The 14,538-nt window shown below is 41.1% G+C and overlaps 6 protein-coding genes across 6 annotated transcripts; 3 read left to right on the forward strand and 3 right to left on the reverse strand.

Annotated features, from left to right (window-relative positions):
• Window positions 1-58: 58 nt before the first annotated feature.
• Window positions 59-1,013, forward strand: L201_000567 (uncharacterized protein; the record flags this gene model as incomplete). The annotated part of the gene is made up of 3 exons (XM_066216367.1): window positions 59-199; window positions 275-426; window positions 515-1,013. 3 exons carry the CDS (start codon window positions 59-61, stop codon window positions 1,011-1,013), a joined length of 792 nt encoding a protein of 263 aa, XP_066072464.1.
• A 554-nt stretch (window positions 1,014-1,567) lies between these two features.
• L201_000568 (uncharacterized protein) lies at window positions 1,568-2,268 on the forward strand (the record flags this gene model as incomplete). Its single annotated transcript, XM_066216368.1, has 4 exons — window positions 1,568-1,664; window positions 1,744-1,955; window positions 2,009-2,117; window positions 2,183-2,268. 4 exons carry the CDS (start codon window positions 1,568-1,570, stop codon window positions 2,266-2,268), a joined length of 504 nt encoding a protein of 167 aa, XP_066072465.1.
• Window positions 2,269-2,939: 671 nt separating this feature from the next.
• L201_000569 (uncharacterized protein) lies at window positions 2,940-3,296 on the reverse strand (the record flags this gene model as incomplete). The annotated part of the gene is made up of 1 exon (XM_066216369.1): window positions 2,940-3,296. The coding sequence occupies one exon, from the start codon at window positions 3,294-3,296 to the stop codon at window positions 2,940-2,942; it is 357 nt and encodes a 118-aa protein (XP_066072466.1).
• Window positions 3,297-5,209: 1,913 nt separating this feature from the next.
• On the reverse strand, window positions 5,210-7,997 carry L201_000570 (uncharacterized protein; the record flags this gene model as incomplete). The annotated part of the gene is made up of 11 exons (XM_066216370.1): window positions 5,210-5,980; window positions 6,057-6,074; window positions 6,150-6,163; window positions 6,263-6,329; window positions 6,415-6,636; window positions 6,707-6,769; window positions 6,835-6,854; window positions 6,914-7,051; window positions 7,136-7,279; window positions 7,658-7,751; window positions 7,839-7,997. 11 exons carry the CDS (start codon window positions 7,995-7,997, stop codon window positions 5,210-5,212), a joined length of 1,710 nt encoding a protein of 569 aa, XP_066072467.1.
• A 925-nt stretch (window positions 7,998-8,922) lies between these two features.
• Window positions 8,923-10,802, reverse strand: L201_000571 (uncharacterized protein; the record flags this gene model as incomplete). Its single annotated transcript, XM_066216371.1, has 10 exons — window positions 8,923-9,013; window positions 9,083-9,121; window positions 9,214-9,246; window positions 9,309-9,325; window positions 9,369-9,695; window positions 9,753-9,883; window positions 9,955-10,285; window positions 10,353-10,426; window positions 10,491-10,702; window positions 10,765-10,802. 10 exons carry the CDS (start codon window positions 10,800-10,802, stop codon window positions 8,923-8,925), a joined length of 1,293 nt encoding a protein of 430 aa, XP_066072468.1.
• A 750-nt stretch (window positions 10,803-11,552) lies between these two features.
• L201_000572 (uncharacterized protein) lies at window positions 11,553-13,883 on the forward strand (the record flags this gene model as incomplete). The annotated part of the gene is made up of 9 exons (XM_066216372.1): window positions 11,553-11,619; window positions 11,719-12,269; window positions 12,329-12,400; window positions 12,475-13,176; window positions 13,232-13,294; window positions 13,351-13,373; window positions 13,441-13,452; window positions 13,508-13,579; window positions 13,658-13,883. 9 exons carry the CDS (start codon window positions 11,553-11,555, stop codon window positions 13,881-13,883), a joined length of 1,788 nt encoding a protein of 595 aa, XP_066072469.1.
• Window positions 13,884-14,538: the final 655 nt, after the last annotated feature.

Genomic DNA, 14,538 nt, shown 5'->3' on the forward strand with positions numbered 1-14,538 from the left:
GCTTCAAGGTGGTCATGTGAGTGAAATTTCAGTACACAACGTCCACCACACCATCATTATGACCAACTCAACAACTACTGCACAAATTCCTCGACATAGACTTAGAAATGGATTAGAATCTGGACAACCTCAATTCGGTTGTTTCTCTTCCTTGTCTTCGGCGTGGACCGCCCGTATAGTCGCTTCTTGTGGATGGGACGTGAGTTGATTTGATAAAAGTGTACAACACTGGCGACATAGTTACTGATTTTATGAGCCATTGGACTTCTCTTAGTATGTGATTGTTGATTGTGAACACGGAAATCACGATGATGGAGATATGCATGATTGCGTTAATGCTATAGCTGCCGAAGGAGTTTCGCCAATAGTCAGGATTAGAGCACAAGATTCAGGGTTAATCAAGAGAGCATTGGATACCGGAGCACAGTAAGTTTATTAGCTCAATCTGCTCATTCCGATCACGGATGATAGAATGGAGAAAATTCAACTAATATTCGCATTTTATCGAGAACAGCGGTGTGATGATACCTATGGTTAATACAGCCGCTCAAGCTGAACAATTGGTTAAATGGTCAAAATTCCCACCTATGGGAGTTAGAGGTCAGGGATCATCATTCTGCGCAATGGCATCAGGTATAACCACAAGTGAATACGTTAAAATCGCCAATAAAACAATTCTTACCCTTGTACAGATAGAAACACCTGAAGCTATAGCAAATGTAGATGCTATTGCTGCCGTAGACGGAGTAGATGGTTTATTTGTTGGTCCAAATGATCTAGCTTTATCACTTTTAGGTTATGTTCCCGCTAAATGGACGGAAACAGAATTTTTAGATGCTCTAGAAGCTGTAAAACAAGCAGGAAAGAAACATGGTAAATATGTTGGTATATTAGCTAAGAATGGTCAACATGCTAAAGAACTTAAAAACGAATGGAGTATAGTAGGTTTAGGTTCAGATAGTAAAGCTTTATCTACTGCTATGACTGCTACAGTTCAAACCATCAAAAGTTGATCATATAAAGATTGAGTAGATATTTTATTATGCATATATATCCATGATTCGATTTGTAGATAGCTGTAGAATCTCGGCAAAATGATACAGAGCGCCAAGATAGTTAAATCCCTGTTCAGTTACTGGTGTCCGAACGCCGATCTGATTCCAGCTATATTGAGCGTTATCGTGTTCTAGCGCAGTAAAATGGAACTTTGTTGGTAAGGAACGTGAATCAAGAAAGTTCAGTCGAATGAGCTGGTACTCTTAAGGCGGAGAACGGGGATTGCTCTTAGCTTTGGTGTACCCAACAGAGTGATTGGGGTCAGATATGCGATTCAAAAGATGTAAATCAAATTTCGAAGCATTCCGGGAAGTTTAACCGGATCAACGCGATCTTTATTTAACCCTTGAGTCAAACAACGGTGTTGAACTCCGACGTCAAGTGTACACCTCTGGGAAAAGAGACATATGTTATCCGTACTGCAAATGCTCATTTCAACATGACACTTGTTATACCTCAACAGGTGGCTTTGCGTTACAAGTAGTGCATTAAGATCACATTTACGATCAGTATGAACTTTTGGTCTCTTCCTCCCACTATAGTGGCCAAAACTCTACCAGCCATACCGCAAGAATTATACGCGCAAAAAGCGTCAGAATGGATTTCAGGTCAGTCGAAAATCGTATCGACAAAAGTGTTTATCACATACTAAGCGACCAGTGAAGCTTATATGCTTTCAATCAACAGGTGCCGGAACATCACCTCCAATATTTCTCGAAGGTCCTACTACAGATACGAATGGTAATCTATTCGTAGTGGATGTTCCATATGGACGAATACTGAAATACCAGATTGAGATACAGCAATGGTCTGTTTTGGCTGATTGGAACGGTGAACCAAATGGTTTAGCAATAAGAGAGGATGGTATGCTGGTAGTAGCCGATTATAAAGAGGGTCTTGTAAGTCAGGTGTTAGTCCATAATTTCAATAGGAAACTTATAGTACCGAACAGCTTCTTTGTGACTCTATCACCGGCGAGGTATCAGCTTTACTTACAAGACGCAACTTGGAACGATTCAAGGGAGTGAATGACTTGGTGATATCTTCAAAAGGCGAGATATGTAAGTACAATGATGTTCTAACCTCACTATCGTTCACTAATGTGCCCTATGAATATATCTCCCAGATTTCACTGATCAAGGTCAAACAGGAATGACAGATCAATCTGGAAAAGTTTATCGATTACATCCAGATGGTAAATTGGATTGTTAATTGATAATGGTATCAGTCCGAATGGACTAGTCTTGACTCCTGATGAAAAGGTGAGATACGTTGAAAGACGGACTTAAGCTCTTAGCTGAAAGAACCTTTCCTCCAACAGTGTCTATATGTAGCGATGACAAGAGAAAATAGCGTTTGGAGGTGTCCACTGCATAAAGACGGTACCACAACCAAAGTATGCAAATTCTGTAAGTGCGCCGCTATTCAGTCAAAGGAAACGGTCTCAATCATTGATTATGTACGAAATATTGTGCAGTCCAATCATTCGGTATTGCCGGTCCTGACGGTCTTACAGTCGATTCTGAAGGGAACTTATTTATATGCCATCCTTCCTTACTCTCAATATTCGTCATAAACAAACATGGCTTACCGATAGCTCGTATAATACTCCCAGAAGATCACGGAACTAGTGTGACTAATTGTATATTTGGTAGTACGCCAGAAGACAGGAAAAGGCTATATTTTACAGCTTCTACCGTAGGTCGAGTTTGTTATGTTGATTGGGAACACGAAGGAGCAACTACGATCAGGGCAACGAAGTCATAGTAGAGGTCCTGAGCATAAAAGTCTTCACGTATAGTTGCATCTCACAAAAGCATATGTATAAGTTTATAAATTTGTTGATAAAACACGGATGGGTGAAAAGTAGCGTGAATCATCCCTTATCCTCTGCTTGGTGGATATCTAGCTGAACTCGAATTACTAGCATATCCACTATGGCTTGATGAACGCTGTTGTTGTTGAGAATTGTATCCTTGATTTTGACTTTGATCATTTTGATATCTCCTTTGATTGTTTGAAGCCTGAGCAGGTAAACTACTATTTGATCCGAATGGATTGGCTGCATCTAAATAGGGATTGAAGTCGTCTTGGTTTCCTGGTCTTATCAAACCTTCTTGACTACTTCTACTTGGAGCTAAATTCAAACTTGATCCGCCTAAAGTATTGTCAGATCGATTTGAACTAACTGACAAATTGGAATTATGGGTCTTGAAGGCAGGTTGCGAGTAAGGTGTCATTGAATTATAATTCTTGAATTTAGAGATCTTTACTCTGTGGGATGTACGATGAATGTTGAGCTCTACACTTGAAATACCAGGATCTCTATGTTGGAAAGACTAATATCGCGGAATTGAGCTAGTTTCTAAGAGATGGAATGATTCTCCTGTGAATGATATATGGACATACGGAATATAAGACTATGTGTGAATATATATAAGCAATTGTTATATGTACACATATCCCTACATTGTCATTCATAAGGATCACAAGCTCGCTCTAGTTCTCAATCCATTTAAACAGTATCTCGCTGTAGCGCGAGGATGTAGAATTAAGCTTATTATGGGTTACTACCCTTCCTTTGAAGCACGTGTTTGATCGGTGTTGGTCAATGTGAGTGTTTATAGTAGTGTATTCGATGGTATTTCATGCACTATTACTCTATATCAATCTATCTTGATCTAGCTATCTAAGTTGGTAATATTAAAGTTGTTATATAAGTTCAAATATAAAGGTTGTCATGCAACATGTTTATCACATATCCCCGTCCTACTAGCTAATCCTTGAACCTCCACTTTCCACGTTCGTGTTACTGTTTTCGAAGCGATGACACGGTATCTTAGAGGTTGATCAAATTAAGGGTGCAATGTTTCCCTAAGTTACCATTATGCAGGATCATCCTGATCCCACATTTTGAAATTACCAAAAATAAGTAATCCGCATCTGTTGTGAGTGGTTCTGGTCGTGAAATCTGAGCTGCAATTCCTTTACATGAAGTCAGGGTTGTCTTAAAGTCTTAAGCTTGAGAACACATTACGTTTACGACAAACGGACAGGAATGTATAGAAATTTGTAACAGATATGAAGATTGATACGTCCATGATAATCTCCGTTGCGTTGAACGCCGCTTTATAGCACCGCAACGGATTTTAACCTCACCTAGACATCTTGCTTATTAGTAACCGTTCTTAACAAACAGCTTACCGCGGGATATCTATTCTGTTTGCTTTAAGCGTATTTTTCTCGTCGGCCGAGTGAAATGAAAGAGCGATTCATACTGTATGACTGCCCTAAATACGGGTAGATCTTCGAACATGATGACTGCTCATACGTAAGAGTTGAAGTTCCGACTACTGCAATCTGATATATACCTCACATACAAGCATCCCCTCACAAGATCAGTCCGCCGATCTCTGATGGCGATGTCAGGCTTTGAGCTCGAGCACATAAAGTCTTTCGGATTTGAGTATTGCTTTTTCCTTGTCAATGCAGTGCAAGAATACACTTAAAGTTTGCGCTCAAAGCCGATTACGGTTGTGGCATTTCTCCAATGTAATTTAGCTCCCGCCATGTAACACCCATCTTTCCCAAGCACTCTTCCTGCTTATGGTGTGAAAGCGGAAGTACAGCGACTCTAAACCTAATCATCGAAGCCGAATATGAGCGAGAATCATGATAGGCTGTGGTAGATAGCAGGTAAAACGTAGCCAAGCAAGCTAACTCGACCATGCAAACTCTGACTTCACTTTGACATAACATCGCCACATCTTTGTAGTTTGCACTGGGCACAGCAACAGTGAAGCCGGCCACCCTTGAACAGGAAGAACCGCCTGCCTATCGCAGTCTTCGGGATAACAAAGTCTGTATGAAGCATACCGAACACTTACTTTCGCATGATCGCGCGAAAACTCTTGCTCCGCACTAATGAAGCGCAAACCCGTAAACATCTTTAATCAGAAAGTGCTTTGTATCATCAAGCTCAATGTGTACGCAAATCGCGAAAACATCAAGCATTAGAGGTCTGCATTTGAGTATGTATGTGATTCTGTATCTTGCACTGAGAAGCTATTTCCATTCATTTTCGGGTTCATTCTGATATATAATGTTTGGCGCTAGCTTGAATTACTTGAATTCGTGGATATCCACTTCGACTTCATCGCAAATAATGTTGAGCTTGATTGAGGTTGCCTTGAGATCTTGATTGACTGGAATAACTTTGTTGAGGGTGTTGCCTTCTAGTTGAACCTTGGTTGTTTGAATTACTAGGAGCTCCGGCTAAACCTGATGTATTAGGGTACCCTTGTGGCGAGACTAAGTGCTCTTGACTTGAATTTGAAACCATATTATTGCGACTCGCTGTAGTAACAGATTGAATTGAGCTAATTGACCAACTAGAACGGTGTGGGCTGGGAGGCGGATGGAAGACTGCATTATATGGATCATGATATTGATTTCGACCAGTCATCTCAAGGATGTCTTGTGGAGGATTCACATCGATTGATTGATAACCATGCCTTCGATTGCTATTATTAGCGGACCATGAATCTGAATTCGCAGACATGGTAGTATTGGTAGAGCCTCGTCCTGCAGGGGATGACGTTGTTCTAGAGTTGGCAACAGGAATGTTGGAGTTCATACCCGGAGACCCGGTGTTTGTATTGACGCTAGATTGATTAGCTGGCGGTGGAGCATTTTGTCCAGTATAATAGTTTGCCCTTCTGAAGAGTTCTCGCTCTTTCCTGACCTTTCGGACAGACCAGTACTCAATCAAAGATGTTATGAACCTGTAGGCTCTTCTTGCAGATCTGCCAAGGAGGGCATGAGCACAGACTACCACAAGGACTGCCCCTATAGTTCCAGAGATCACCCAGAATTTTTTAGGATGCACAGATTGCTCAGTACCATCGGGAACTTTACCGAATGGCTGGAAGTCTAAGGTATCAGCGCTCATCCCCTATGGGTACATTGCATCGGAGATGAGCTCAAAAGCCGGAACTTACGATAGCGAAATAAGATGCCTAACCCGCGCAATGATATCTTTGGTTAGCCACTCCTCTATTGAAACGTGAGATAAAATACCGAACTCGACTTACAAAGAAAGTTGCGGCTATAGCAGGGGGATTCAACAATCCATGGATAACGCAGAGCATGTTCATTATATTGTCATTTTTGGATTTCATATTGCTATCTACAGATAATCACTCACGAAGAACCAACACATTGATAAGTGTAAGAATCTGAAGATCCAATGAACCTGAAATACCCATGAAGGCCTGTTAAGTGAGGTTAATTAGCTTTTTCGACTTTTGTATTGTCATACTAGATAATAAGGAAGATGTTCAATACCACAATACTTACAATGGTGAATTCTTGCATATCCCCAAGGCTTTGGGTTATCCCTTTCAATTCAACTATTTTTTCATCTAATACTTCAATAGAAATCTGTAACCTCTTTTCATCGTCGACTTTGAGCTTGTTCAGTTTTCGGAACTTAACGAGCGTTTTTCGCATTGACGCGAGTCGAGATTCGAATGCTTGCAAGTCAAGTAACAAATAACGACATTTCAAAACATGGGATTCCTGTGACAACAATCTTGTCGTTAGTTATGGAGACTACTTCCTGGGGAATTGTCAACGGAAACAACTTTACCCCTATATCTCTCAACCTCGTCCTCCTCAGATCTTCTACGACGAAACCGGCTATTGCAATTGTCTATTCTTCCACCACGAAACGGCGTTGTTAGCATCATTAGACGCTTTAAGGGCCAAATGACCCACCTTGGAAGCGTAACCAATGGCTAGACTTCTGGTCAGTAAACATCTCATCTACTTAGTATACACACTTCAGAATACGGACCTCGAGCCATGATGAGGATCGCGAACGATTCGGTAGTGGAAGGCTTTTCATTTCTTCTTTCGTGAAACAGCTCATCCGGAAGGAAACGAAGCTCTCTATACCGTTCTTCAATAGGAACAGTAACAACTGCATTTCGAGCTACGTGGGGGATTATTACAAGACATGATTAGCCTAAGTGCAATTCATTTCTATGTTGTTTTTTTTTCCCGGTAATAACCTTACGTGTGGCTGCACTTCTGTTTACAAGGAAAACCCCCATGACACCCCAGCGTCTGTCCTCATCCCATTCGTTTGTTTTATCGTATTCACCTATATTGTATGCGTGATGCGATCCAATTAATCTTCTTCTATATTTAGACCATTGAGCTGTGCTTGCAAGCGTCACCTTAAAATGTTCCATGTATAGCTTTAAGAAACTGTACTTGTTGTGAGATTCAAAGGTATTGGCTATATTTGACCTTTTGTTTCGAAGCATACACCTCTGCCATGTAACTTCTGTTACGCTAACAAAACGCAAGGAAAGAAGTTAGTTGATTTACACTCTGCAATGGTCTAGAGGGATACAGATCAAAGAGACCAACATCGTTCTGTCTCCATTCTCACGGTAAGCTCCTTTCATCGCCTCGTCGAATGTTGCCGAGTCCGAAGAATTTAACTCTACTGTTTAACAAAAATCAATCGGGATGTTGAATTCAGTTGGAGCATCGCAAAGGTACAATGTTGTCAAATATACATGTCACTCACACCAATACAAATTGTCACCGCTACCTAGCATATCTAAGCGGTCGTCACCTTCTGGTCGTCTTTTAACATCATCTGGATGATTACTATCGTGTACCTATTAGAGTAAACAATCAAGACCAATTAAAATGGTGAATCAGCACATCTTCCTTCCATTCAACTCTAAAGCAAGAAGATTATTTACCGCGATGTTCCACTTGTGATCCAGTTTTGGCACATTCGGTTTTCTGTCATTACCTGCACCTTTGGCACCTTGAAGTAGTGCATAAAACCGTTCTTTGTCGTCCTCAAGTACCCACGAGTTGCCCTCTGGGATTGGATTAGTCCCACTGCTCATCGCCATGTGGATCCCGTATGTTCACTCAGTTAATATCAGTTGTTGGTTTCAATAGAGGATCAATAGTAGGTCAATTTATAACAACAACAGAATTCAAAATTCTTGCTAAGAGAAAGGAATCTTGCCAAATTATCTACATATCATACTTTCGCTCATCTATATATATATGTGAAATCATTAAACGACTTTGACTTCTGACAACAGCTTGGAAGGGTAAAAAAACAAAGCTGTGGTGATACCAGGCCAGCGGGAAGATCTGCAAACCCGTAACTAAAAGAGAAGGACTTAGTTTGACTTTGGTTATCCCTTAAAATGTTCAATACATTCCCATATTACGGTATAAGGTTAGCGATGAGAAACACCAAAAAATTAATTTCTGTCATTCTGATCTTCCTTGGACATGGCTCATCGAAGTCACGGATCATCTCAAACGGGATAGGAGCGACGCTGTGAGTACGCATCAAACTCCTAAACCCTTGAATGATCAAATATTCTGTACCTGATTACCACATCTCCGTCTCATTTCGCAGCCTCTCAGGAATTATTACAGGATAAGCAGCGTTATCGATGTGAATATTCCGCGAAGAAAATCTCCTTCCGCCTCTTGCTGTTTGAGAAGCGTATTTTCTCAGTGGCCAAGTGAGATAAAGATATGAGAACATTCGACTTAAGTGATTTTGTCAATGCCCTGAGATGCATTGAGTCTTCGAACATGATGATGATGGTTCGTGTCTTTGCGCACAACCTCTCCGAAAAAACATATTAACCCGGATCTGAATGTTTCTTATCGTCATAAAGGCATTGCAGAGATTATTTGAAAGTGGGTTCAAGGGTAACGTCATACATGCAGTTCGATCGCTATCATTCCAAAACAGGTAATCAAGGATGGCAGACGGGTATTTCGAAAGATTATCCTTCATGTGCAGGGCTTTTAACTATAATGCACGGGGTTGAATAATGTATGGAATCTGTTTTTAGCCTCTACTACACAATCGTAGTCGTAAAGGACTTTTTGTATATTTCTATTATTGAATAGAGGAAGTATTAAATTAGCAATTACTAACAATAAGCTGGATCAATCGTCAACTTACTTATCTAATCTTTTATCGGGATTGGTACCTCCAGATAATCTACCTGATGCAGCTTTGAATATGGCATCTCGAGCTTCTTGAGCTGTACCAGCGGAAAGATGTAAATCTCGAGCGTTAGAAGCTGCTGTCACAACTGCCTAATCGGCCCTTGGCTTTCGTATAGCCTGCATTTCATTCGCTCAGCTTTTGTCCGGTTAGTCATTGGTATACATTTTGAGTAACTCACTTGGTATACCAATAATGCTTTATGCAAATCTTCCCTTCTAGTTATTTTACTTAGAACCACGGCTAAAACAGAAGCATCTTCAATTGCTTGAGCCGCACCCTGAGCTAAATCCGGTAAAGTCGGATGACAGGCATCACCAACTAAAGCTATATTACCTTCTACCCATTGTGCAATAGGAGCTCTAGCACGAAGTTTCCATTCAATGACTTCACCTTCGGGAGCGAAATTTAACAGCTTCTTCAGTCTTGGACAAGAGTCCCCAAACATATCTAACATTTCTGCTTTTGATCCTGGATTAGTCCAAGAATCTGGTATGGTGGATTGAGAGTTATGTGATGGGTGTGAAGTGGTAATGTTAAACGTTTGATGAGAGGAAATTGGATATGCCTAAGGTTGCCTTATTAGTTGAAAAATAGCTTGTCGTTCAAAATAGGAAAAGCTCACTATAACATGACGTCCTTCACCTATCCACCGGTAAGACTGAGATCCTTCAAAAAATGGGACCAATTCCGGATCCTCGTTGATCAAATCCCGCTTAAGTAAGATTCTATAAGCTGCTTGACCGGATTCAACGACTGAATATGTCCAATATCAATATCGATATCGCATTTTTGAATGATTATGAAGAACGAGAGAGAAAACTTACCATCGTCTGCCAAACCTCGACGAGACAATATTCCACCTCTAGCTTTACTTTTGATACCATCTCCAGCCAAAATCAGATCTGCTTCTATCCATCTCGGAAACTCATCTTCATCCGCATCATCGTAATCCTTTTCTTCCGTGATGGTATCAGAATTGGAAGATGTAGTTGAAAGACCAGATGAGGATACTGGGATATGTTCAGCTTCGGTGACTTTGAAACGGGTATTTTCGAAATCGTATTCTATGACTATACGATTGAGGTGAAGAACTACTGATCCTGTATCAAGAGCTCCTCGTACGAGTGCCTTCTGTAATGACCATCGATGGCATACCTGGATTGCTGAGCTAGTCAGTTTCATAATCGGAGTGAATTATGAGCCGTATTACCGAGCTACTTACACTAAAAGGATAACCGAACTCCTTCCTGATGTATGCCAAATCCACCTTTGTCAAAACATCATCTGTTTGGCAATCTATAACCAGATTAGCTCGGTAATCTTTCTGAAAGCGACTATTCCACCCCAATAAATCACTCACTTATCACGTTAGCTGTTTCCAACTCTACTCCTTCTGCCATGGCAACCTCCAATACACCCCATCTGTCCAGAATCTTCGCCATATTAGGGACAAGATTGATACCTGCTCCTACTTCCTTTAAGGCTGGTGCAGACTCCCAAACATGGATATTGGTGAAACCCCTTCTAGCCAAAGCGAGGGCAGAGCCCATACCAGCCATACCGGCACCTATACTATCATGTAAGGATTAGACGAGTCCTATCATAAAGCTGAATACAATGAAGACACAGCTTACATATGAATTTTAATATTCCAGAGAGGTGGACTAGACATGTTGCTGAGATGATTGTGATTTTTACAAGGAGAAGTTCCTAAATTCAATGATTGAATTGCTGAACTTATAATGTATAAATTTTATTCCTAGTTTTGGCATTTCTAAAGCATAATCTGTCCATCTTGTAGTGCTTTAGCTCCACCTACAGTATAAGGTGAAGTATTTCGGATCAAGGTGGGAAACGTGTTGAAGGGGAAGGGATCATAGCGGTGTGAATAAAGCGATTACTTCCGGAATAAGATGTAAGGTTGAACGCGTTCTGATCCACTTCTTTGGATATCTTCATTTTTCTCTTAGTTCAGTCATGACAGCCTCGACTAACGTCACTTAAATAAGAAGAGGCTGATCAAGCAGGTTAAGTAGATATCTGTCATCGCTATTGCTTTCACGGTTTTGCTAGATTAGCTATTCAAGTGAATGTCTGTAAAGCTTTCACCTTGTTCAAGCGGGTGATGATCGGTTAATTTCGTAAAAAGTGACGAAACAATCTCCACCCCAACTTACTTCTTGGGCCAAGATGTTTCAGGGTTAATTACACTCTACGATGAAACGTGATTACCGTGGGAAAGCTGACGTGGGAAACGGAATATCAAGTAACCGAATTGACCACCCATCAATAAGATTACTGTACTCTTACATCCCAACCTAATCAACTTTGATCATTAAACTATCCTTACTTCTTCTTCTTCTTTTATTCTTAACCAGCACCTCTTAATTTACTCACATCATTTCAAGCCTACAGCAACACCATGACAGCTCAATCTGGCGGTGCAGGTCAGACCGTCAAGATGAATTTATCAGTTCTCAAGCAAATGAGTGAGTTACCTCAATTATTCAACAATATCAATCTTATCATGTTAGGCCTTCACGTAGTGGGCAAACCTGCTGACTTCAATAACATTACGTGCTGCAAAGACGATGAAATACCGAAGTCCTCAACCTCAACACGTATCTTTCCCGATGGTCCAACATCCAATACAGATGCAACTCGAAACTTTCTTAACGATAGTGATAGTGATCTTACTGAGCTATCCGATATCGACATGAAAGCTGATACCGACATCTCCGATCACGTCAGCAGCTCTTTAGTCTTACACAATATCGAACAGACAGGCTCAGAATTGAAAGGCACCAAACATACTTTCGAATCTTCTTCGGATACAGATGCCGATTCCGAATACGAGATAAAACCGTCTAAGAAGAAGACAAAGAAGAATACCAGCACAAAAACCCAAAAGTCGAAGCCATCAAAATCTTCTAAAAACAAAAGTAAATGGAAGAAAGGTAAAGAAAGAGAAACTATAAAAAATGAGGAGGAGGACGAGAAACCGAAAAAGAAGATCATCCGCGCAAAACAAGTATATTGGAAAGACATTCCAGATTGGGGTGGAAGAATAGATTGTCCAATTTTAGAGTTACCCGAGGAGATATTGGATCTGTGTTTTGGCTTGAAGACTGGTCTCACTGTAAGCTTCTTTTATTCTACGTCCATTCCAATCGCACAGGTAAGCTAATATGGATATAGGTGAGGGATTACATTGCGCTTGCTGGTGTATCCCGATACTTCCGAAATCGATTCACCCCATCGGTCTTCCATGTGAGTGATTCATGCCGCTCATACACTCCTCAAATAATCTATCAAGAGAAATCCATTTCTGACTCAGCAAATAGGCAATCTGTTGGTACCGAGATGTTCGCGAATTCTCTCGATGGAATGCTATCGGTAGCTCCATTCTCAAGCCCGAGAACAAACCAGCGGCTGATCACATATTCAGTACCAATACATCAGATTGGAAGACCGAACCTAAACAAAAGATTTATAAATATGGTAAACCTTCACATTATATTCCGGACGGTCCTAGAGAGAATTGGAGTGAGGCTCAATTTATCGTCTACAAAGAAGAGCAAGCAAAGTGGAAAAACAAGGTCAAGCAGGATCAACTATCAGCACTTCGGGACGAGCTCGAGAAAGCCGAAGAAGAGATGAAGAGAATGTCAAACTGGATCACTTTGGGTAGAGTTAACAGGAGAGTTTTAGGGTCTGTGAAAGGTCGAAAGAATGGAGACCCCCCGGTTGAGAAAGATAAGAACGGTTTACCTCTACTCGTCCCGGCATTGAAGGAGAATGTCGTAACGCCACCTTCCGCCTTGGGAGCAAATACCTCAGCAGTAGTAAAGGAAAGACCGACAACCAAGAACAAGCTATCTAGATCAAAAAGATGGACCATACCTGATAGCGATGCTGAAGAGGAGTATGAAATCTCCCCTGATTCGCTGCTTACCGGCACCGACAAGTTCGTTCACGATTATTGGCCAAACCAGTGGCGGGAAGTTGCCGTGAAATGGATCAACGGTAAAAAGATCAATAAGACGGTAAGCTATCTTATTGCTGACTTACCTTGAAGTCTGCCCTGACCACGTGAAATAGGACGCGTTGAAGACATACAAGGTGACAGAATCCGAACTGCTTTGTCTCAGTCATCTTCTCGTAGTAAGTCCTCGTGCAGTCATCGCGCAAAGCGGTTTGGTATTGACAATGCGTGATAGACCAACCCGATGAGTGCTCATTTGTAAGTACAGGGTTGTCGTGATACAAATCTTTCAAGATAGGCTAAGTCTACCTATTCTGATGTGCAGTCCTCAACAAGCGTAAGTACATGGACCTACCGCTTCAAAGGTTATTAGATGCTTACATTCTAATTAGGTACATCGAAGCAGCGGTGCATGCCCTAGCATTACGTACTCATGGTGGAGTTGACGGTCATAAAGCATATCTGTGAGTTAGACATTGAAATTGTTTGCTTGACAATGATAAGTCTCGGTCTGGAAACGAACTGACCAGATATACCCATAGTCAAAACTCAACAGCGAAGTCCCAAAAACTGGCTCGAAATCGGCGGGCGAAGATAAGAAAAGCAAAAGCTGACGGAACTTATATTTACAAACACGAGAAACGACATGTTCCGCCGTACATGTGGTATTATATGGACCCGTATTTCGGTCATGGGCCAAATGGTGATTGCATCTCTGACTGCGAGGCGTGTCTCAGAGAACGCTACGGGGAAGATTGGTCCGACTGATTGGTATTTGTAATCTCCAAACCCCTATACAATTCACAGTCCATGTTTTGTGATATACCATGTCATGCATGTAATCATCTATGTCCTACCTTTCTTCTGCCTGGTGGCAGCATCAAATAACAAACGAACACTTTACAGTAACTTAGGTTAGCCAGAGTTACGAAGTGGTCGAGTTGAAATTGAAAGTATGATGAGAACGTGCGTACATGTGGCAATTACAACCACACAGTTTAGTACTTACAGCTAGAGCACAGATTAGACTTTGTTAGTAACTCAAATTGTCTACTTTTGTATAAAAAAATGCCTGGATCATAAGTCGATATTTCACGTATAAATGCAACAGTTGCAGACTTTTACTTCGCCCCATCAGAGAAGCAGCCTGTACACCACACACCCAGCAGGAACTATCCTTGAGAAAGGATGGAAATCGTATAACGCAGACAGATCACTTACGATCACCCTTCAAAATATCCACCAGAGGTCAGCTTTGCACCAAATTTTACATTTCGTAATCTGATTACGTTCGGAATGGTGATAGCCGGTATGTCCACTCAACCGTACCTAAACCTGAGTCACCATCCAGTCACCATCCACATCAACCTTGATCAACTTTCAGTTTTCAGTATACTGTACACATACATCATCTCTCTCGTCA

This window comes from Kwoniella dendrophila, chromosome 1 (genome assembly GCF_036810415.1).
Source record: "Kwoniella dendrophila CBS 6074 chromosome 1, complete sequence".
NCBI lineage: Eukaryota > Fungi > Basidiomycota > Tremellomycetes > Tremellales > Cryptococcaceae > Kwoniella > Kwoniella dendrophila.